General features: G+C 43.2%; 1 protein-coding gene across 1 annotated transcript in view; it reads right to left on the minus strand.

Annotated features, from left to right (window-relative positions):
- Positions 1-21,328, minus strand: part of CIAO2A (cytosolic iron-sulfur assembly component 2A) — a 71,744-nt gene that overhangs the window by 32,200 nt on the left and 18,216 nt on the right. Inside the window, exons 2-3 of the mRNA XM_085644680.1 lie at positions 13,967-14,131; positions 7,831-7,880 (exon numbers count right to left, since the gene is read on the minus strand). Of these exons, the coding sequence (XP_085500806.1) occupies positions 7,831-7,880; positions 13,967-14,131 (215 nt within the window). The remainder of the gene's footprint in view (positions 1-7,830; positions 7,881-13,966; positions 14,132-21,328) is intronic.

The raw sequence follows: 21,328 nt of genomic DNA on the forward strand, positions 1-21,328 counted from the left end.
CTTTGTGTCTAGGGCCTGCGCTCTTGGAGAAGTACTCCTAGCTCCCTTTAATACTGAGTTGGTGCTTTTCCGTGGAGGTGTCCTAGTGGAGGGTAAGAAAGGTGTCAGATAGGGAGGTTGCTTATCAATTTCCAATTGTATCCCCCATTGCTTGAGTGTAGTCTCTTCTTTCTGGATTTTTTTTAAACTACCTCTCTAGAGTTCTAGGTTGCTTTAGTTATTTCCGGACAGTGTGGATTGTTGGTTGGCTGAAACTCTATTTGGAGAAGGTCAGAGGAACTGATGCTTTCTAGATTTGTGATCGAATGTAAGAGCCGTAAAATATTTCCTCTGTTCAATATATCATCTCTACCTCGTGATGTGTATTCTGGAGTAAAAAGAATAATGGTTGTACTATTCCCGTATTGAACTGCAGTTTGCTTTGTTAGAGATCCCTCCCTTTCGGAGTGACCGGACTGTGGAAAGCGGCTTGTGGTAGCCCTTGGACTGCCACTTGCTGGGCAAGTTTGTTGCATGCTTCGCTGCCTTTCTCTCCCTAAGTCCCGTGTAGTTTTTGTTGTTCCTCCTGTTGACTGCTGTGATGACTCCGCATTGCTAGTCTGGATGTTGTCACAGGTTTCTGAGGTTGGAGTTTGTTCAGTTTTAATAATCATTGTTGAATCAGATTTGTGTAAGGTTTGAATTATTTTTGCTTGGGGAGATCCTTGCTTACTGTCACTGATTAGAGGTTACTGAGATGAGTCCCTAGAAGGTGCGGCCGAAGCCGCTGGCGAGACGACGATGTGTGTCAAGGAATGGACCTCAGTGTATCCAGCCAAAAGTGAGATCGGAAGCTGGTTTGCGACTGCGGCGTTTAGACCGCGGGCAGCGAGGGATAGATGTGGTTGTAATTCTTTACGTGATCTTCCGTCAATTAGAAGCCTGTTTCTTCCCTTCCTTTTTTTCTTCCTGTGGGTTTTACTAGAAGTCTGGGCGTTGATTGCTGCACAGTCATCTGTGGTTACGCAAGCTACTGGTAAGTGGTCCATGGTTTCAGTTTCTGTACTCTCCGATGATGGTGTTGGAACTTCATTAACCGCCAGGAGGGAGTTACTGTTTACTGCCCTCTCTACTTTTGATTGCTCTCATGACCTTGTTAATGGTCCTGGCGGTTCAGTATTCTGAGGAGGGATCTGTAAAACTGTTGGTTTTTAGATCTGATATTAGGTCTCCTATCATAGATGGTAAGGTTAGTAGCTTATCTACGATCGGTACACAGGAACATGATGATGTTGTTTGAATCACAAAAGCCGCTTCTTGTCCTCTCTTTATGAGGCTGTTAAGTTCTGATATCTTCCAGTCAATTCCTGAGATGGAATCAGCAATTGTCTGAAGAACAGTAAGCTGCAAGTCCATTTAGTGAGATTGAAATTGTAAAGCTGCAGATGAATTTTGCAAGGTGTTTAAATTTGTTATCCATATCGATTCTGGAATTGGACTTCTAGTATTATTACTTTTCTCCATTCTTGGGAGGTTGTTTGCTTCTGTGGGTGAATGAGAGTGGGCTGGTTTTAGGTTGTAGGAGGCAACTAATTCTTCCCATTCCTGTGTGGCTATAAAGGTCATATCATTATACGTAGAATGGGAGTCATCATAAGGTAACAGTGGGTGACGCACTGGGGGCGTATTTACTGTTGAGCTGTTATGTGTAGCTAAATGCTCCCAGGTGTCTGCTTGAGTTGTTTGAATTGGTTTCATTTGAATTGGGTAACTATTATTTAGTTGAGGAAATAAACCTTGTATTTTTTTGTCCCAGCTGTCCTGTACCGTAGTTGCAGCTAATAGGTCTGCTTGGATTGTTTGAATTGGTTTCATCTGAATAGGAGAGCTAATATTTAATTGAGGAGATAAATCTTGTGTTTTTCGTCAAGGTTGTCCTGAACCTTGATTGTAACTGGTAGCTCTAAACAATATGTGCGAGGCATATTGGTTTGACTTGAATTTGCCTCGACACGACTGGCTGAATGAGTGTTTCTCCAACACGGAAGATTTGTCCACCTTCAGCGGGCTCAACAAGCTGTTGTTTGCACTGTTTTTTACAGTGCAGAGTGAGCCAGATTTAGCCCCGCTTTGACTAACCGCTTCTCTGCCTGCCGGGTTGTTAGAGTCCCCAGTTCCTCTAATTCCAGTTGACGTTGAGGTTGTTTCCCCATAAGGGAGTTGAGGACTAGCCCTTACGAACAGTGATGACTCAACTCGGTTGATATGGAGAGGGCTGCAGTCAGTTTTGCTTGATAAGAGTAGTGTTTGCAGCACCCTTATGTTCCCAGCCTTAGAGTAAATGGCTGTTTCAGGATCCTTCAGGAAAGAAAATTTGGTATATATCTTTGGCTGATAAGTGCACAGTCGTTTCCTCACAGACATCCCTTCAATGCTTATGAGGTTGTTTAAGTCCTTTGGCGATGTAAAAGGCGATGGTAACTGCGATATCCGTGGTGCCGATGTCCATGGTACCGATGACAGTTGAGGGGCAATGGGGGGGTGGGGGAGAGACAGTGGCTGTACACTATCGGCTGGAATCAGAATGTCAGTTGGCACCAGGCCATAAGCTTTGTACACCGGTTGCCTCTCCACCGGAGAGCTTATGGAAGTACTCCACTCAGGCGATGTGAACATTTGCCGTTGTTTTTACATTTACATTTACTTTTGCGGTTGTAATTATACTTAAGGTGGCCTTGTTATGGTCCTCATTGTAGGCAGCGTGGACATTTCGATTTTTATCTTGGGTCATAGCCGATTGCAAGGTCGCTTTAGGTTTGAGTTTCCTTTTTTTTTTAACTTAATTTTCGGCTCAAGTAAGTGTTGCCTAATTTTGCCAGATCTCATTACTCCTTATTGTTCTGATATTGGGGTTTGATGTTGATGTTGGATATTTAATGTTTGGTGTTGATATTTGATGCTTGAATATTTTCCATTCTACGGACCCCCGACAAGGTACTCACAGGGTTTTTCACTAGGCCCCCAGATTGGACCCCAGGCCTAGGCCTGGATCTTAACTCCCAATGCTCCCTGGCCGGCTAGACTCCAACCCGAGTCCTGAGCCCCGGGAGTGAGACCAACGGACACTGCTGCCACCACTGCTGGACAATCCCAGCAACAGTGGCCAAGGCGTCGGGGGACAATGGTGCTGGAAGTACAAGCCTCAATGACCTTTGGGAGTCCTTGTGGGGCCCCCTTTCCTCTTGGGGACGGGGAACAAAGGAACAGAGGTACAGAAGCTTGGCAGCTGAGTGCAGCGCAGCGTGGAAGAGGGAAAGGGGTTGACGAAGGTGAGGCGAGGGTAAAGTGATCGTTGGAAAAGCAGGAGAGCAGGGCACACTGGGCGTTGCAGGCCACACCCAACCTAGTTGGGCTGCCTCCGCAGCGCACCTGGTCACAACACTTCGCGGTCAGAGCTAATGGCGACCGCGCTCTCCACCTACCTTAACCCCCACCACGGCTGTTCTCCGCTGCTGCCTCGTCCGATGACAATGCCAAGTTCGCGTTCAGCGGTAGCTATCGACAGGTGCCTCCTTGCTCCTGATAGCTCCCGGTGGCCGGCTCCTCACCGCTTGCTGCTGGCTACTCGCTGAGAGCTCCGCCTCCAACCATTAGCACCCTCCCTCCCTCGTTTCCTCTTCAGGCAGAGGGATACTCGTATGTTTGATGTATTAATCTATGGAGTACGGATACCCGCATCCTTTGGTGTACCAAAGGGTCTCCCTCCCCTTTTGGTTTGTAAGGTCCGCCGACCTCCCTTACCATAGTTTAAAGATGGCGTAGTGTGTACCAGGTCCATTGCAGTCAGAGAGCATAGGTGTATTTGTAGAGTGTATAGCTATTTCATAACTTCATGAGTGAGTGACAGTGATTGTCCAGTAAGCGCCAGTATATGATAGCTCTTGGGGTGGGTGGGATATGCAACACTCCTGTGAATATACATAGGTGAGCAATGTCTGTGAATGGTGGGTCAAGGTATGTGATCCCTCCAAGGGTAGATGTAGGTTTTCAATTCATTTGACTGTATTGATGTCACTGGGGATGAGTGCTCACAGATGATGACCTTCAGGGGTGGATGTCTGGGTCTACATTTCATTTTTTAGTATGCATTACAAACCAAATGATAAGAGGTCACATTAGTTTTCAATGAGGAAGGCCTGCCGCCTTCACTGGTGCTGCATAAGCCTCACTCTCAATGCCAAAGTACGTATTTAAATGCAAACAATTTACTTTCATGCTTATACATTTCCACATAATTTATAAATCATCATGTGCATTCCTAAATAGCATAAGTCCCATACATTATTTATTCCTCACAGAACCCACCAGCATACAGACATGTTCTTGAAGCATTCTTCTTTAGAAGACTTTATAACCACTTTACTAGTTGTCTATTGTAATTTAAATAACCACAACGATAATGAAAGAAGTTATCTTTTTGGTCCCGGCCTCATGAACCTGCTACTTGCAGCTGGTACTTCACTAGCCTGACCACTTAACTCCACCACTCCCTTTCTATCATCAGTCCCTGTGAATCCGTCTTTTCTTCCACTGTCCCACAACCGCCACAAACCTGTCATTTCTAGGACATGTATTAAAAATTTGCCCGAAATAATGGGTTCTCCTTATTTGTAAGGTACCTTTTCTGTGTAAAAGTACCACCTCAACGATGGCAGACTAGACGAGAAGTGACACTTCCAGAAATGGAAGTGGGCCAGGCACCTAATTTAGGCAGCCATAACCATTATGGTTGCCTCTAAGCCATTCTAAAAGCATTCCCAACGGGAAAGCAATTCTCTGCTATGCAATCTGCTGACAACCAAATGTGGCAGCTTTGTCATCTGCTTACAAGCATATGTGGCAGACCAACAGGTAGAGAGCAGGATGATTTTTTATGCATCAGGCCCTGTGCACGCCCCAGTGAAGAGCTAGCTCATGAGACTGGGCAACATCTAGCTATTTTGGACATCCAAAGCCATTAACTTTTGTAAATAAAGGGATTTCTCTGTAGTCTGTACTTTTTAAACAAAGACACAAAGAGGACTAATATGCATTTCATTTTATCTGCTCAGTAGTCAAAGAACCAAAATCTGTCCCATGATCTATTGTGCACTACACATTAGATCGTGGATGGGAAATCATAAGCAGCAACATCATTTGCACCTGAGATTCTTAGGTCCAAGCCCAGGCATCTCAAACCTTTACTATAATGAGAACAATGTATGTTCAATAAAAATCACCTCAAGCTACTAACACAAATTAGAAGCATTGCAATTGTGACCACTTCCATTAGTGACACTGCATGCAGGACGACCTGACCAACTTAGTTCACCAGGCAAGGTCACCAGCAATTATGTAAAAAACAAATCTCAAATAATTCCTCTACATGTCATAGCAGAGATATATGGAATGCCCATTAGCACCCAAGAAAGAACATCAGTGTAAGACTCAACGCAGCATGAATTGCCATTTAAATATATTTTTCCTACAAACCTCAGCTAATCTGAAAATACATACATTTTACTTTTAAATTCAACCTTTTCGATATAGGAAACACACCTTATCCAACTAAACAAAAGCTTTTCATTTACTAGGTTGGGCTACACGTAGGGGAGCTACTCGTGCGTAGCTGGTGAGCTGACAGTAGCCCCTGAGCTCCTTGTTGGAGAGCCCTGATCTGCCCAGATCAAAGTGTGGGAGATAAGACACTCAGCTCAGACACTATAAGGAATGCCTTCAACAAGCTAGTCTTCTATTATGAGTAACTGATTTTAACATCTGCTAACTCAACTCAGGCAATGTTCAGGGTTGTTAAACATCTCACCAGCTGACTAGCATGTCTTGTACCATCCATCCCTCACAGAAGCTGTGCGACAGCCTTGCCTTTTTCTTCACTAATCAGATCGGTCTCATTCATGATATCAGAACTGATCTTGCCTATCGCGCAATATCTTATCCAGCAACATACTTTGGTGGAGTTTCCCTCTACTATCAACGACTCTCAATCGTACCAGCTTCTTTCCTCAATTAAACTGGATTCTCCTAATGTATTTGTCCTGTAAGAGTCTTGCATGAAACTCTGCCCAGGATTATTTCTGTACTATCCTCACTTATTAACATCTCCTCAGGTTGTGTGCCTACCTGCTGGAAGAAAGGTATTGTCAAACCACTGTTAAAGTAACCTAATTTAGATCCTAGGAGGTAGAGAGAGCAACTACAGACCAATTTATTTGCCCTCCACCATTGCCAAACTAGAGAAGAAATATTTGGCCCAATAGCTCACCAATTTGTTGGAAGACCATAAACTGCACGATATACTGGTCTGGATGCTGGACACTCAACACAACACATTTTGTTGGACTGCTTTGCCACATTCAACACGGTCAACCATTCTAATATGTTCAACCAGTTGTATTAGTTAGCCCTGTCCTCTCCAGGTTCTTATCTTTCCTATATCTCTCCACCTTTTGGTCTAACACATCTCCAGTACTTTACGGAGTCTAACAGGGATCATCATTGTCTCCGATCTTATTCAACATCTTCACAAGGCCTTTAATCAACATAATCAAATCCTACGGTCTGGACTCTATAAACTACACTGATGATATGCAACTTATTTTTAGACTTGATTGCTCTCCGAAAAAGATCCAACATACACTTCAATACTATCTGCAATCCATTCTAACTTGAATGAGTATCAATAAGTTAAAACTTATTAATGGAGGTGCTGACCACAATCCTAGATAATTTGTGGAATGTCGGATTCTGGCTCGGATGGTTGGATGCACCTCCTTGTCCAGTTAACTGTTAAATCTTGGCATCCGATTTGTCAAGGAACTTTTCATGAAACATCAACAAAATAGCCAATGCTTGCCTTTTCCAACCATAACTTTTGAGAATGATCCTTCCTGTTATTCCTCAGAACAAGAGCGGCCGGCGCACTCATTCTGTACAAAACCAATTATGCAAATTCCTGCTACCTGGGCTACCATCCAAAACTCTGTATGTGCCCATCCATGCACTTCGCTAGGACCCTCCTTTTAGAACCCTACTTTCCCAATACAAATAGGTTTGGAAAGGAGGCAAAGCCATTTCGATCTAGTCCTAAAAACTTTGGATCTAACTGCCGTTGGCCCTTATCAACCTCCTTTAGCAGAGCTCTGATAACTCCCCTATTTTGTTAATAGCTCCCTCTTTTACTAACAGTTCTTTTCCTCTGTTACTAACAGTGCCCTGTCTTCATTCAGCCCTGGAATTCAGTACTAATGGCAAGACGCCTCAGGGTACATGTGTGCTTAGAGCTAGATCATGTATTCATTTGGGTCAGTGGTGGGAGGACGGGCCATAAATTATCAGTTAGTTGCTTTTCAGCCCATCAATGTACGTATTCCACTTTCTGAACTCGAACCTGCATGTTTCCCAATGCTCACTACTATGCAAGGACTCATCCTTTAATGGCTAGCTACAAGTCTGCTATATGCTCACCTGAGCGCCCTGTTTGTGAGAGTCAGCGAGCATTTGGCAGCATCATATTTAGCATCAAAATTACTTGGGATTAGACAGCTCAGCCATTAGGCAACTTGGTCAGGCAAAGTAATATGTATTAATGGCAATGAGAAACTACTACATGTATATTTGTAAGGGATTTTAAAAACAATTTGTTTAAAGTACTTCTAATTTAGTACTTATTTATAGAACATTTTCTTTTTGGGAAATAATGTTATTGGCTATCAAGGGAAACCAGATATGTGTAAAGGTGTTACCAATTTCTAAGGAACTTAAACCTCAAAAATACATTAAGAGGTTTCTTACCTTGTGTTTGAACGGTAGGCATCTCTGTAGCTTCACTCGCAAACACAGACCTGCAAGAAACATAATGCGGTCAGCAGGTTCCAATTAGTACAGGTTTGTGCCCTTCAATCTGGGCACGGAATGCTGTTCCTTGGGTGTGAACATGTTTTTTTTGTCTATTTGCAGCTTTGTACATAACACATGTTATTACACAGCTCTGCTGCAACCTATTTATCACTCATGGAAGGATAACAGCCTAATTGGGATTCCTAAGGCCGAATCAGTACTAAAAAGCAAGTGCTCAAAAGATTTTTCTAAATGAATATTTATATTCAGCATTTAAATCCAGCAGGTTGGAGATATATATATATATTACACACACAAGAAAAGTTTGTGCACAAAAATATAGTCACGTTGGTTAATTATCTTCATTTGCAGATGTTGCCAATTGATTTCTGTGCCCTGCTAGTTGGTTAAAACTGGACACTGAATACCCAGGCATTGCCAATATGAAAGTGTGCAAGCTATTTTAAACCATAATAAAATCTCTAATAGATTGCCAAAACCATTTTTACAAACTAAAACCTTTTATACACATTTGTGTGTAGCGCATGGATCGATACAAAAATGTACAGGAAACATTCTAAACGGGAGTTATAAATTCTTGAGATGGTTTGTTCAAAAATATGTCTCCAAGTTCTTGCAAATTCTGTGAGCTGGGTTAGTGCTCTAGTTTTTCATAACGTCGATCTTCGCAGACAGCTGCTAGGCAAACAAGAGACAGTGATAGACAAGTTGGGCCTGCAACACGGTTTGTCTCTGCTATTGGCTAGGCTTCTCTAGAAGAATGCAGGAACTTAAATGAAAACGTTTATTTAAGTAAGTATACCCAGACAAACCTGGGACCACTACTGGGCAGCAACTGACAACCATCTTCAGTTTAACATCTAAACTTCATGAAGAGTTTCACATAGCACCATAATACGCTTAAGGAAAAGGCAGCCCCAACTACTCACTCTCCAAGTATTGACTGACTAGGTGCCAATCATAACTGCATCTGGATCTGCACAGCTGCCATGTGTATATTCTTTTCATAATAAAGCTTCTGGCCATCAGCAATCGAGAAAGCTACAATTATGACAAGAGTTGAAGCAGCCTACCTACCAATGGCGCAAACACGACTAAGAATATGATAGCCTAAAACAACCTTGAAAAAATTGCAAGCTTGTATAAAAATTAAAGCATTTATAAATAAACAAAATCTTATTTTGGAGAGCAGGTTATATAATGTACGACACACTAGACTGCAGCAGTAGCTTTAGGCTCATTATAAATGTACAGAACTATGAGGTCCGCTGGCCATAATCTAAACAAGCATTTGCAATGCAATAGGTCCCGCATTTGCGAAAGATTGAGCTGTTGGCATTGTAAATGACAATGCCCTTTATTAATGTGTTGGTTTTCAAAACAGATAAATAAATAAAAAAGCTTAAACTCTCTCAAATGCAAGACCTATTGTATTGCAAATGCTTGCTTAGAAGGCCACTCCTTTCACAAGACCCCTCACTCCCATTCTCTCTCACTGGCTTCTTTATTTCCTCTCTCCTACTCCCTCCTTTCCATACCATGTCAGCGCTCTGAGGGTGAAAAAAATAGGGTGGGGTGGTCTCTCAAGGGGTGTGGCCTAAGAAGCGTAACTAGTAATCCTTCACAAAAGGTGTGGCCTGTGTAATTATGGGCATGGCATAAAATGTGCAAACCAAAATCCTGTGCTTCGCATATCATGCCACTTGACCATTACTTGGCAATCGACTATTTGACATCTCTGCTGGCCATTCGTGCCAAGCATCAACACACGATGCCGATCAGTCACCAAAGGATCCGTCGCCCAGCATCACTACCAGGCAACTGGTTTAGGCATCACCATTGCTGCCTGGCACTCAACCTCTCTCTCCTAAAATCCAGTACTGCCCATAGAGTGCCTTTCAGCCATTTTTTGTATGCCTCTCTGTGAGTTTTATCGCATTCACAGATATCACACAATAATGGCTAGGTGCCTAAGATAAGATAAAGAACTATTCTCTTTGCCAATGCGTGGTAGCAGTATCAGATAAAGGAGTAATAACAGAAAAAGTGCTGTGAGTAATTAGAATGGGAAATATTTCAATTATAAAACTGTGAATTCAACCTGTGGAAGGGGAAGTGGCCTTCGGAATGCTCGGTCATCCCATAATCCTGTCTTTCACCACTTTGTTCTTTAGTCTCTTGGTTAGACACATGCCCCTTTTCTCCCAATATCATTGTAAAACTCTCCATATGCATATCTCAAACCTCATCTCTTTCCTCTTCATCACCCTCATTTCACTCTCTCCTCACCTACTTCCTTCACCTTACCAACCCCACCCACAACCCTGTCAGTACTTTAACAGCTGTGTTTCCTTCAGACACTTTCACATAGAATCACAATTTCAGTTGGCGCACACCATTGATCTGTGCACTCTGCACGGAGGCCACAGTTTGGGTGACCATGTATTCATAACCCCCTCCACTGAGGGGCACTGTGAGAAACTCGCACCGCTTTCGGCCGGAACTCCAGAATTGTCAGTCGTGGCCGCTGTGCACCCACTCATCACAACCTGATCCGACGGACACCTAGAGGCGACTTTTTTCACGCTATGCACTATTCAAGAGTATGAATGCCCTCAGCCCGCACCTGCAGAGAGGCCGCAGAGGGTGGAGAGGGGGGTGGGGGCCTCCTGAGCCTCGTCGGCACCTGTCTGCTTACAGAGGAGGTGCCTGCAGGTGCGGAGCGCGGGCTGTGCCAGTGCTCCTCATAACGCGTGCGCTGTTCCCACACCAGTAGGACCGCAGGACCGGAGCCTTCCACAGACGAGGTAACCAGGTAAAGGCAGACAACTCTGAGTGAAGGAAAATTGTCCTTGAAGGGACGGTGGATGGAGGGCGAGGGGGATTATGGGAGTTCCACGGGGAGAGCAGTTGATATCAAAATAGGGGGAAAAGGCAGCTGGGGACATTGTAGAGGGGGAGACAGAGGGTGGGATTAGGAAGGAACGGAATTCCAGAGGTGCAAGGGTTAGGGGCGCGGGGATTGCCTGGTTGAAGGACGGGGGTGAATAAAGGGTGAGAGGACGATATTCGTGTAAATCTGCACAATAATCCATGTGCAATTTGTTAATACATAATACTCACAGGCATACGGAGCTGTACAAACTCCAATGTGTCTTTAAAAGTATATGCGGCAAACCAAGCAAAAGAACTAGTTAGTACAAGCGCAAGACGGGGAGAAGCCGGGTCAATATTAAAGGACAACGGAGTAGTCAACAATAGGAGGCACCACTGCATAGAGCAACTGAAGGTGTAGCGGGAAAAAGCCACGGAGAGGCGCAAAGAAACAAATGCAATAGGGAGACTGTGGGATAACAACGGAGAAGAAATAAAGAGAACGGGAAAAGTAACGCTGTTAAAAATGAGATAATTAGCTTACCGGGAAAATAAAAGGGGGAGAAATAATAAAAGTGAAAAGGAAAAAAGAGTGAGGGTAGAAAAAGCAATACCAATCAAGAAGAAATACAGCGAGAGGTGAAAAAAACAAGCGCTCGCCATAGCGCTGTTTATATTTGCATCGTGCTTTCACTTTCTGCGAAAGCGAAAGTACAATGCAAAAATAAACACGCGGTGCCCTGTCTCCTTCTGGGTGGCCCATCAGTACTGGATCTCAGATGCGTGTTTACATAACACGCCTCTGAGATAAGAAATTGCTTCACGACAGCCGTGAAGCAGGAGACCCAGTCCGGATGGGCCGTCCCAAAAGGACAAAGGGTGGTAACACAAAAACCTCAATTTCAAAGGGAAGCCACCGTTTACCATAAATGGTGACGCTACCCAATGAAAATGAGGGGCGGGGTTCAAGCCCCCTTCTGAAATATACTCACCCACAATATGTCTCGCAGACGCGAGCAGCGCATGCGCGCTGCAACGCAGGTCTGAGAGACCTAAAAACCGTGAAGGGCCCTTTTATACACACACTGAAATAGTAGACCAAAATTTGTGACATACTGTGCACTTTTGTTTCATGATAGAACCATATTCTTGAATGGCACCGCAGTAGGGGGTGGGAGGGGGTGGTATTCTCTGTCATGTAAAGCGCTCTGATACCCGATACCTTCGGGTCAAGTTTGCGCTATATAAAACTCTGGAGGGGAAAAAAAAGTGAAGGGGGACAACAACGAATAATGAAGGAAAGAGCAGTGGCACGCCTTTTAAGACGCATTGTTTCTTCCCAACTCAGGAGTACTTTACAAAACAATACATTACAGATTTAGCTTTCGAGTCAGCAAAATAGACAATTACGCCAACCAGTCATAGGAAGGGCTGTTTAGAAGCCTCCGTCAAGGTTCATCCTTCAGGTACATTTCTAATGCCCCAGTCTTCTTCTTTCTACTCCACTCAGCACGAAAATTAATACTCTGTATACTGGATGACCAACATTGCATGTCCAATGTTCAACGTCCTATGGCAGGCATTTATGGCCTGGTTTGCCTAACTGTCAGTGTCATCCATGGCATCATAGTGGTAATCCATTACCTTACTAAAGGACCTCTTGCAGACTAGTATACGTTGAGCACACACACATTTAGATAGACTGGTGTCAAAATTCATTTCTAGGATGTAAAACCTTAAGAAGTCAAGTTATCGGTCTGCTCAAGCATACAGAAACATGAGCACCTGCTCTGCTTCTTCAATTCAAAAGAGCACAACCACCTCAGATTTGCAGGAATGCGACAATACAGCTTTTATTCTGGTTCACACACAACTAATCTCAAAATAGCTATTAGACTTTTTTTAAACATATCGTATTGAGTTTAAGATAAACTCCTATTACATAACATTTTTAGTGACATTTACTTCAATTGCGTAAATAGTGCATTCCTCCCATAAAGGCACCACAGGAAGTCGTTTTAACCAGTAATTTTCTCCCCCTGCTATTCCCTTTTACACTCCATTCGATCGAAATAAGGAAACTTTCATGTGTCCAGAGAGCCTTATTGGTTATCGACCTAAGTATATAAATATCTCTAAGATAAGAGGGTCCGGGTTGGTGTTAATCACTCCAGACTGAGTATTCCACTTCATTTTATAATGGTATTGTAATTACCTGCCCACCTAGTTCTCAGTTATTCCATGTTGTAATTAATGAAAGAGATTTAAAGATCTCAAACAAGTACCGCTGCAAACCATGGGAATAACCTTCAATAAGTGTTCAAGTAAGGGTCTCCAGATCGCATCAAAACTTTTGTAGTTTTCAGATGGTGAACGCCACAGTTTTCTATTGCTAATATGTTCCTGTGTCTTAGATGCCATAGAAGGATTGACAAAGGTTCTTTCTTTTTCAAGTACACAGCTAATGTGTCTTTTGCTGCGCTTAAACAAATCCACAGCAGCAGACGGTCAGCCTTGGTGTTTTAGCATAGGGGAACGCACTCTTAGTAGTGCAAATGATACATTAGCAGGGATTGGACAAATACTGTTTTCAATGCAGCAAGACTTTCTTTCCAGAAGTTTGAAATCTACCGTAAGGCCACACCACAGATAACATACATCACTTTTGTGTGGGTAGTATTTGTGCAATTACCTATTGTATTTTAAAACATTAAGAAGACACTGCAAACCACCCACCCTGCCCCATTAAACAAACCTCTCCTCTACATACCCACTGCTTCGAGTAGCTTTTCTTTCTCCTAAGGATGAGTACCACAATTAAGAACTGTAAAGGTAATACGTGAGCACAAAGAATATATTCGTACAGCATAAGCAAACCTGAGCTCTACTTCTCAATTATTATAAACTGTTAAATGTACACTAATATCAATTTGCGTGTGATAACCAAACGTTTCAATATCATTGCCTGGTCGTGCATCATAAAGATAAATAATCAAAAACTAAACTGAAATATGAAAAAAAATTAAACCACATAACCCTCGTCACTCATTGGAGATAGTGAGAAAGATTGGGTGATATTTAATGTTTCAAGTTACAAATCAGTTCTAAGATGTTAAGCCAGTTTGAGAGAAGAGGAAATAAGCAACAGGTCTGTCATTTTTAGTTGGAAGTCCAATGAAGGATCGAGAGCACTTACCTATGAGCGTTGCTAACGAGCAGTGAGGCACAGTTGGCGTAAAGTGGATGACAACCAGATATTCCCCATCGCTCAAATCTTGCACAACAACACAATCCTCAGTCACCACATCCAGCTCTTCCAACGTGTTCGGCTTTTCTGGATCACGGATACTCCGGATGATATCTATGATGGAAATTTCTTTTTTTTAAACCTGAACTCCATCATGTAGGCATGGCACACCTCAGCCCGTCTACTAACAGAGTAAATTTGCTTTCTATTGGGTAGGGATTGTTGCAGGGATCTAAAAATGCTGGCAAAAACCAAGCAGTTCGCTTTGCACCCAACTTACCCTCGTTTCTAGTTCTCTAAAATACCCTAAGCACTATAAAGTCCTGGACCACGTATAACGCTTAATCAAACCCACCCCAAGGCATTTCTTCCCTGTTAAGGCAAAGGCACAAAACTGTTCATGCCTGCGGTATTAGTGTCAGAGGCTACTTCGCTGATCATTCTCCAGTAACCTGGGATTTCTCATTACCAAATACCGTCGCTGTGAAATGGAATTTGGCATATTTAGTAATGTCTAAATTATGCATCTTAATGATACAAGTGCTTCAGGCCATGTTATATGATGGGATCAGAATTCAAGTTCCTTTTTTTAAACTTTCCATAAACTTTTATTTTTAGAGACCATACAACTGAGAAACGAAACATCAGGGATAAAATTGTATTATTAAATAACATACTGCAATCAGAAAGTTCAGATCTTTGCTTGTAGAAGTCTTCCCTACTCTTAGCAGTGCAGCAGAGAAGACACATTTCTAGCAGGACCACCCTGCAACCGGAAAGGCAATAATAATTGCTGAAGAGGAATTGCATTTCCCCTCTAAATCACAGGGATGAGGGAGCATCAGTGTCTGCTGGTTAAAAGGGACTAAATGGAGAAAGAAACAATCCTGAATAAAAGGCACAAAAGCCACTTTCCTTCCACAGGATGGCTCCAAGGTGAAAAATCACAAACAGGTGTCTTGAAAGGGGTGGTGCAGAGCACAGTGAAAAGCAGAAGTTATAGGGAATCGAGGAGGAGGGGTCGAGTTCATCAAGAGTGAGGGACAGCTGACTTCAAAGTTAAATTGGGGAGACTAAGTTAGCTCCAATGTTAAGGAGAGTTTGCGGTCAAGGTTAAAGTGCAGTTGACGTTAACCCAAGGATCAAGGGAAGGTTGGGGAGACATTGGCTTCAAAGGCATGGGGATGTTAAATCAAGCAATTCTGGGGCGGTTGAAGTTAGGTTGAAGGTTAAGATGATGGTAGCTTAAAAATTGTGGAGATTGCCTTTTAACATGGTAAACCATCAAATTCTTTTGAACAGACTTAAAGACGTGGGTGTAAGAGCCGTAGCTCTTGCTTGTGGGCAGAATGCTGGAGGTAATGATTGTCCCCTTTACTTCATCAGTCAGAACTTTGGCTGTGGTTTTACTCAAGGACCAATAATCAGTCCTTTAGCTTCTGTATGTAGATAACAATCAGATAATCTTAAAGATCTTGACCTGCCTAGTTGGCAAGTTGCAACTTTTTCAGAACTATGCTGCTAGATTTGCCCTTAGTCTGAAGCTAAGAGATCATTTAGCCCCACCCCTAGCCATCTAACAATGGCTCCTAGTGAAGACCGTATCATGTTTAAATCTATGTGCCTTTTCCACAAAGCAATATTTTCTTCCAGAGTTCTCCACTGTGCCGGTGTTTTAACCTGTCCCATCCAAAGTGACCATTGAGGACTAATTCTTTATTGAAATTTCCAGGTACAAAATATTTGTTAGTCATCCTTTTTCTGTATTCACAGCATCTAAATGGAATTCCCTGTCTTTCCATCTTTGACAGGAATCTGAAAATATATATTTAGGGAAGACTAAACAAATTGCTGCTTTCTTGGCCTTTGTTATTTGTCGACTAGGACTTTGCTACAGTAGACTGTTGAATACCTAGTTAATGTTTTAGCACCAAGATACCCTATAAAGTGAATATCACACTTTAGAAGCAAAATAACCTCACCCAGCTTTACCTTTCAATTAAAATTCATCTTTAAGGAAAGGCTGGGGAGAGGATGGCTTCACAATTGAGGAGAGATGGAGCTCAAGGTTAATGGGCATCAAGTTGGATTTTAAAGTTAAGGAGAATGGGGAGAAGAATGACCTCATTTTTAAGGAAAAGTCAGTGTCAAAGACAGGAGCCTTGGAGCTTTACTTCCAGGGTTAAAAGGAGATTTGGTGGGAGTTGAGATGAGTTTAACATCAAAGTTGAGGGGCAGTTGAGGGATTTGTTAAAGGTTGGGGAAATTTAATTTAATGGGTTAATGGGAGAGATTGGCTTGAAAGTTTTTTTTTGGTTATCTTAATTGACATCTGAGACAAACGTATACGGAATATCATCTTCAACATATTCTGAAAATTTACATCAAAGGGAGGCCAGTGAATGAAAAAAAAGGAAAAAAAGAAAAATAAGAAAAACGAAACTAAAAACCACAAGAAATGTATAGATACAGTGCCATATACATCAAAGTAGCATAGTATTTCCTCCCTTTATCCCCTCATTCAATATAACATACTGTTTTGACTGATAATACTTTTACAACAAAACCTTTTATTTAAACTGAACTATCCCACCTCCCTACCCATGCCACCCCCCACCCATGTCTCTGTGTGTAACCTTCTTCTTTCTATCTAAACCTGTATGCCATTTCTCATTTCAAAATCATGTATCGTCCTACCTCGTGTAGGGGGTCACCCTATTATCTTTGCGGCCTCTCAGTCTCTGAGTTATTGAACTGGGAACCAGCAGGTGTCTGATCCGTCTGCATATCCCTCAGCATTGCCCTCCAGGCCTGTAAGTCATCCTCCACTTTTTCGTCACGTATGATCTGCTGCATTCGGACCGTCTCAACCGTGGCCCATTCATTTACATCCCGCACCCACCACGACATCCTTGGTGGGTTGTGGCTTAGCCAAGAGATGGCTACCCATCACTTTGCCGGCACCGGTCCCAGGAGCACAGATTTCCTACTGAGGTTCTTATTTTTAGGCCGGGGCAGTAAACCAAGCAGGACCGTACGGATCTACCGAGGTATCACCCAACCTGTCGCCTCCTATAACGTAGCCAGAACCTCGGTCCAAAAAAAGACCCATGATTGGACAGGTCCATGACATATGTATGAAATCCCCGTCCATGACTCTACACCAGGGACACCGCCCGAGCGGTCTGGATATATCCTGGTTAATCTTTTGGGAGTACGGAATGTTTGATGAACAAAATTATATTGTATCAGTTTAAAATGGGTGTTCAAGCTCACCTGCTTCACCGCCTCATGAATTTTAATCCAATCCTTAGTTATTATGGGGTCTTCCAATATTGCAGCACACATTTCCTGTACAGGGAGTGTTGGAACCATGTTGTCCTCCCGAGTGCCCGATATAAATGCGATACTAATCTCCGTCCCTGGGCCATATATAACAAGACCTGTAACACATTGGCAGCTGGAGGTTTCTAGGGAAACGAGGGCCATAACTCCCTAGCCACCCAAGGTATTTTCTCATATTGCAGAAACTGCCAGTTGCCCAAACCAAAAGTGTCCACCGACTGCTCATGTAATATATTGTTTATTGTCATACAGGTGACCCATCATTAGGCATTCCCCCCTACCCGCCATCTACGTACAGACATAGAAGTCGAAATTTTTGCGAATGGTTGTATTACCCATAGGGGCATGTACGGGGCATACGGCGCTCATCGCAGCACCTTCCTAACCGCGAGTTCTCATATTTCTGCGATGTGTCGTATTATGTAGGGGCATGTCTGGGGTACATTCCTCCACATCATCAGTAATTCAGGCAGCGACCAGCCACCAAAAGTTCCCGCCAGCAGAATCTTCTCCCCATTTTCGGCTTCGTCTAACCAGTGCACAGCGTGCTGCAGCTGAGACGCCATATAATAAAACTCCAGGCAGAGGAGCTCCAGCCCCCCGGCCTGCCACGTTCTCTGCGGTGTGGCCAGACTGACCCTTTTACGTTAAGCACCCCATAATAGCTCTACCAAGAAGCTGTCTAGGGGGTACAAAAAATTGTCGCGCTATTCTATAGAGGCAGTGCTGCATCGCATATAGGCATCGCGGTAGAATGATCATTTTTATTATGGCTATCCTTCCCATAAGGGACAGAGGTAATACCTGCCAGAAGCACACCGAACCCCGTATTCCCTCGATTACGTTCCCTCTATTAAGCGTCCGGTATTGCTCAGTCATCTTAGCCAATTTAATTCCTAGGTACCTGGGTTCACTACCCGCCCACGGAAACCCCATCTCTGGCAGTGCCCCACCCGAGATAGGCAGAGAACTCTAGGTAGTTCCTGTACTTAGCCCACTCAACACCAGCGACACTAAATCTGCTGACCAAAAAATCAAAACATATATAAAAAATATCAAAATTAAACAATCCGTCCTTTGCTGTGAAGATTTCCATGATCAGGCTGATGCTGGGCCTGACTTTGGCTTACAGCTGCAATGTAGATTCCCCCCTCATTAAATCCGTCTGTGCTGCTTGAATGAGGAGAGGCAGCACATTAGAAGACTCTTGGTTAAGTTGTGTCCCTGGTGTGATGAGAGGGCCGGGTGATAGTGAGCATGCACAACACTGTGATTAATGTGCATGTTCACCCAACCTTCTCAAAAACCCGGAAATGTATTTGTTTTGGAAGAAAATATCATGATGCTGGGACTGCCCTTAAATAAATGGGACTGTTTGGGCAAATCCAGGTAGTGTGGTCACCCTGCTTCAAGGTTAAGTGGAAGTTGTGCAAGGCTGACATTGCCTGCAAGGTTGGGTAGAGCCTGGATTAGAGGCAAGTTAGTGTCAAGGTTAGGGCGATGCAGGTGTGGCTTCAGAGTTGCCAGGGGTACGAGGTTGGGTGGGTAAGCGAGCTAAATGTTGGAGCCAAGTTCAAAGTTGGAGGGCTGAAATCAAGAGGAGGTGTGTCTGGAATTACATTGGGGAATACGCAGGATGATGTCAACATTGTGGAGAGGCTGGCTTAAACAATGCAGACTGGTCAACTTCAGGGCATAGAGAAGTTGAGTTCAAGGTCAGGATTTCAAAGTTGTGAGGATATTTGAAGGAGGTGGAGATGAAAGTTTGCCAAACTAAGTTGACAGAAGATTAATCAAACAATGGAAAAGAGGATGATGTAACATTTAGCAAGAAAATTGAGTCGAACTGTAGACTTAGTTGATGCAGACCTGAAAGTTGAAGGATATAGGTTGAGAGGAAAGTTGGGAAAACAAGCATCACTGATCCACATTTCAATCTCATCCTTACACATCCTTTTCCCTTTACTATAAAGCATACCTCCTGGTGTCATACACAAAGGCCTGGCAAAGGACTTGTGTAATCAATAAGCCACCCTGACAATCTAGAACCCAGTAAGGTGATCCTCAGCGAGCTCCTCGCATTATCTCACACGCACATTAACTGTGGTTTTAAGTAAATTTCTAAGGTTTTATTAAGCATATAGTAATGTGTTTTAACCAAAGAGAACTATAACTTTTTCAGTGAAGTTGTGTGATCATAACCACCACAAGCAACAGTTCCCTGCACTCAACCACAATGAGCAGCCAGCTCCAACTGTGCATGACTGTGCAGTGGGGGTTGGCCATGGGGACTGGCCTGTGGCCAGGCCCTGCGCTCAACTCTCAGAGGATGGTCAACCCTCAATGCGCACAGCCTTTGGCTCTGCATAGTTAGGTGGGCTGCAAAGTTTGGCCTTAGGCCAGACCCAGCACACAACCCTCAACAATGGGCCAACCCCCTCTGCACACTGGCCCTCACCTGTCTGTGGCAAACCCTGCTCTGTATGGCCGAAGTCATTGTCCAGCTTGCAGCATGCAGCCATCCCCATCAGCCTTCCAGTGTGTGCAGCAGGGGTTGGCCACAGGGCCCTAACAGGCTGGGCATTGACAGCAGGGATTGGACTGCAGCCATGCCTTGCTCCCAATGCACTGTATGTGGCCAACCCCCATGTGTGACCGTTGGCCAGACCCAGTAGAAGTACACTGAATACTTCTGCCCCCATTTTTTAAAACAGGTTTACATATCCTGGATCATCCCTGGATCTGCTTCACAAACAATGATTTTAAATAGCATGTCGAAATAAAGGTATTTTAAAAACATAAATGTTTTTTAAAATGATTCTAGCTTTACTGTATTTTTATAATCAACTAAATCTATTTAACATAGGAAAACACCAGTAGGAACCATTTTCCCCCACTACCCTCAGGGTGCGCTCTATCTTTAGCTGCAACAACCTCCTGTTCCCAGCACTATGTCTTCTCCAGCTCCATTGTAAGGGATGGCGGCCGAGTACGAGTGAGTGCAGCTCCAACCATTCGAATGACCCGAGTTGTGCCACAAAGAAGATCGATGGGTGAACCCAAGTGCCGGCAGACAAACTTACTGGGTACTGCAATGAAGCATAAGTGCACACATACACTGTTAAGCACAGCCAAGGAGCTGAGAACACAATGAAAGACTATTTGGAGGGACTTTAACAACATCCTCCACACCAATAAGTGTTACAGTACGAAACATCTTGGGAGCCACTGGCTTAGGGTTTCATTGTTGCTTCGTTGTGAAATTCTTAGCTTGCATGAACACAGTTCCCCTAACTAGGAAAAAAAGCATAGTCAGGTGTTCAAATGAAGCATAGACCAGTTGGTTTTAAAATGAAAATGAAATACTATTGAGAACTATTGAATCAATATTTACAGAATTGTTTTCTAAGTATTCTTTACTTTGTTTTTTTAATCTTTTTTTTTCTAATATAATTGACTGCAAGTACACCATAGTTGGGAGGAAAAGCACATTTAAGCAAAGCAGGTGATAAAGCAGCATGAAGTGGAAGCACAGTGGAAGTGTGAAGAACAAATACAGCTGGTGGAAACGTTTACTCACAGCTGAAGGGCACTACTTACTCGAGTAGGAAGAGTAAATCCAGATCGGTTACACTGAACATATGGACCATTTTTCAAAGCTTGAACAACTATATTCACCACTGCCATACCAACATATTCGATACTTATAACCCCTCTAAAAGTGAACCTGGTCAATTTCTTAAATTACATAAAGCGTTCTTTAGTGAATTATTAGAACTCATGACAAAAAGACCAAAAAAAGGGACGGGTGTTGTGAATTTTCAGCCTGTAGATAAATCATGGTTCAGTAAAGAATGCCGAATAGCAAAATCTACCTTGATTGAAACGGTTAAAACCAAAAACTCACTGGTAGTCAAAGAAAGCAGGAAATTATATAATAAGGTGCTGGCTAACGCAAAGTCTTTA

This window comes from Triturus cristatus, chromosome 3_1 (genome assembly GCF_964204655.1).
Source record: "Triturus cristatus chromosome 3_1, aTriCri1.1, whole genome shotgun sequence".
NCBI classification, from domain to species: domain Eukaryota; kingdom Metazoa; phylum Chordata; class Amphibia; order Caudata; family Salamandridae; genus Triturus; species Triturus cristatus.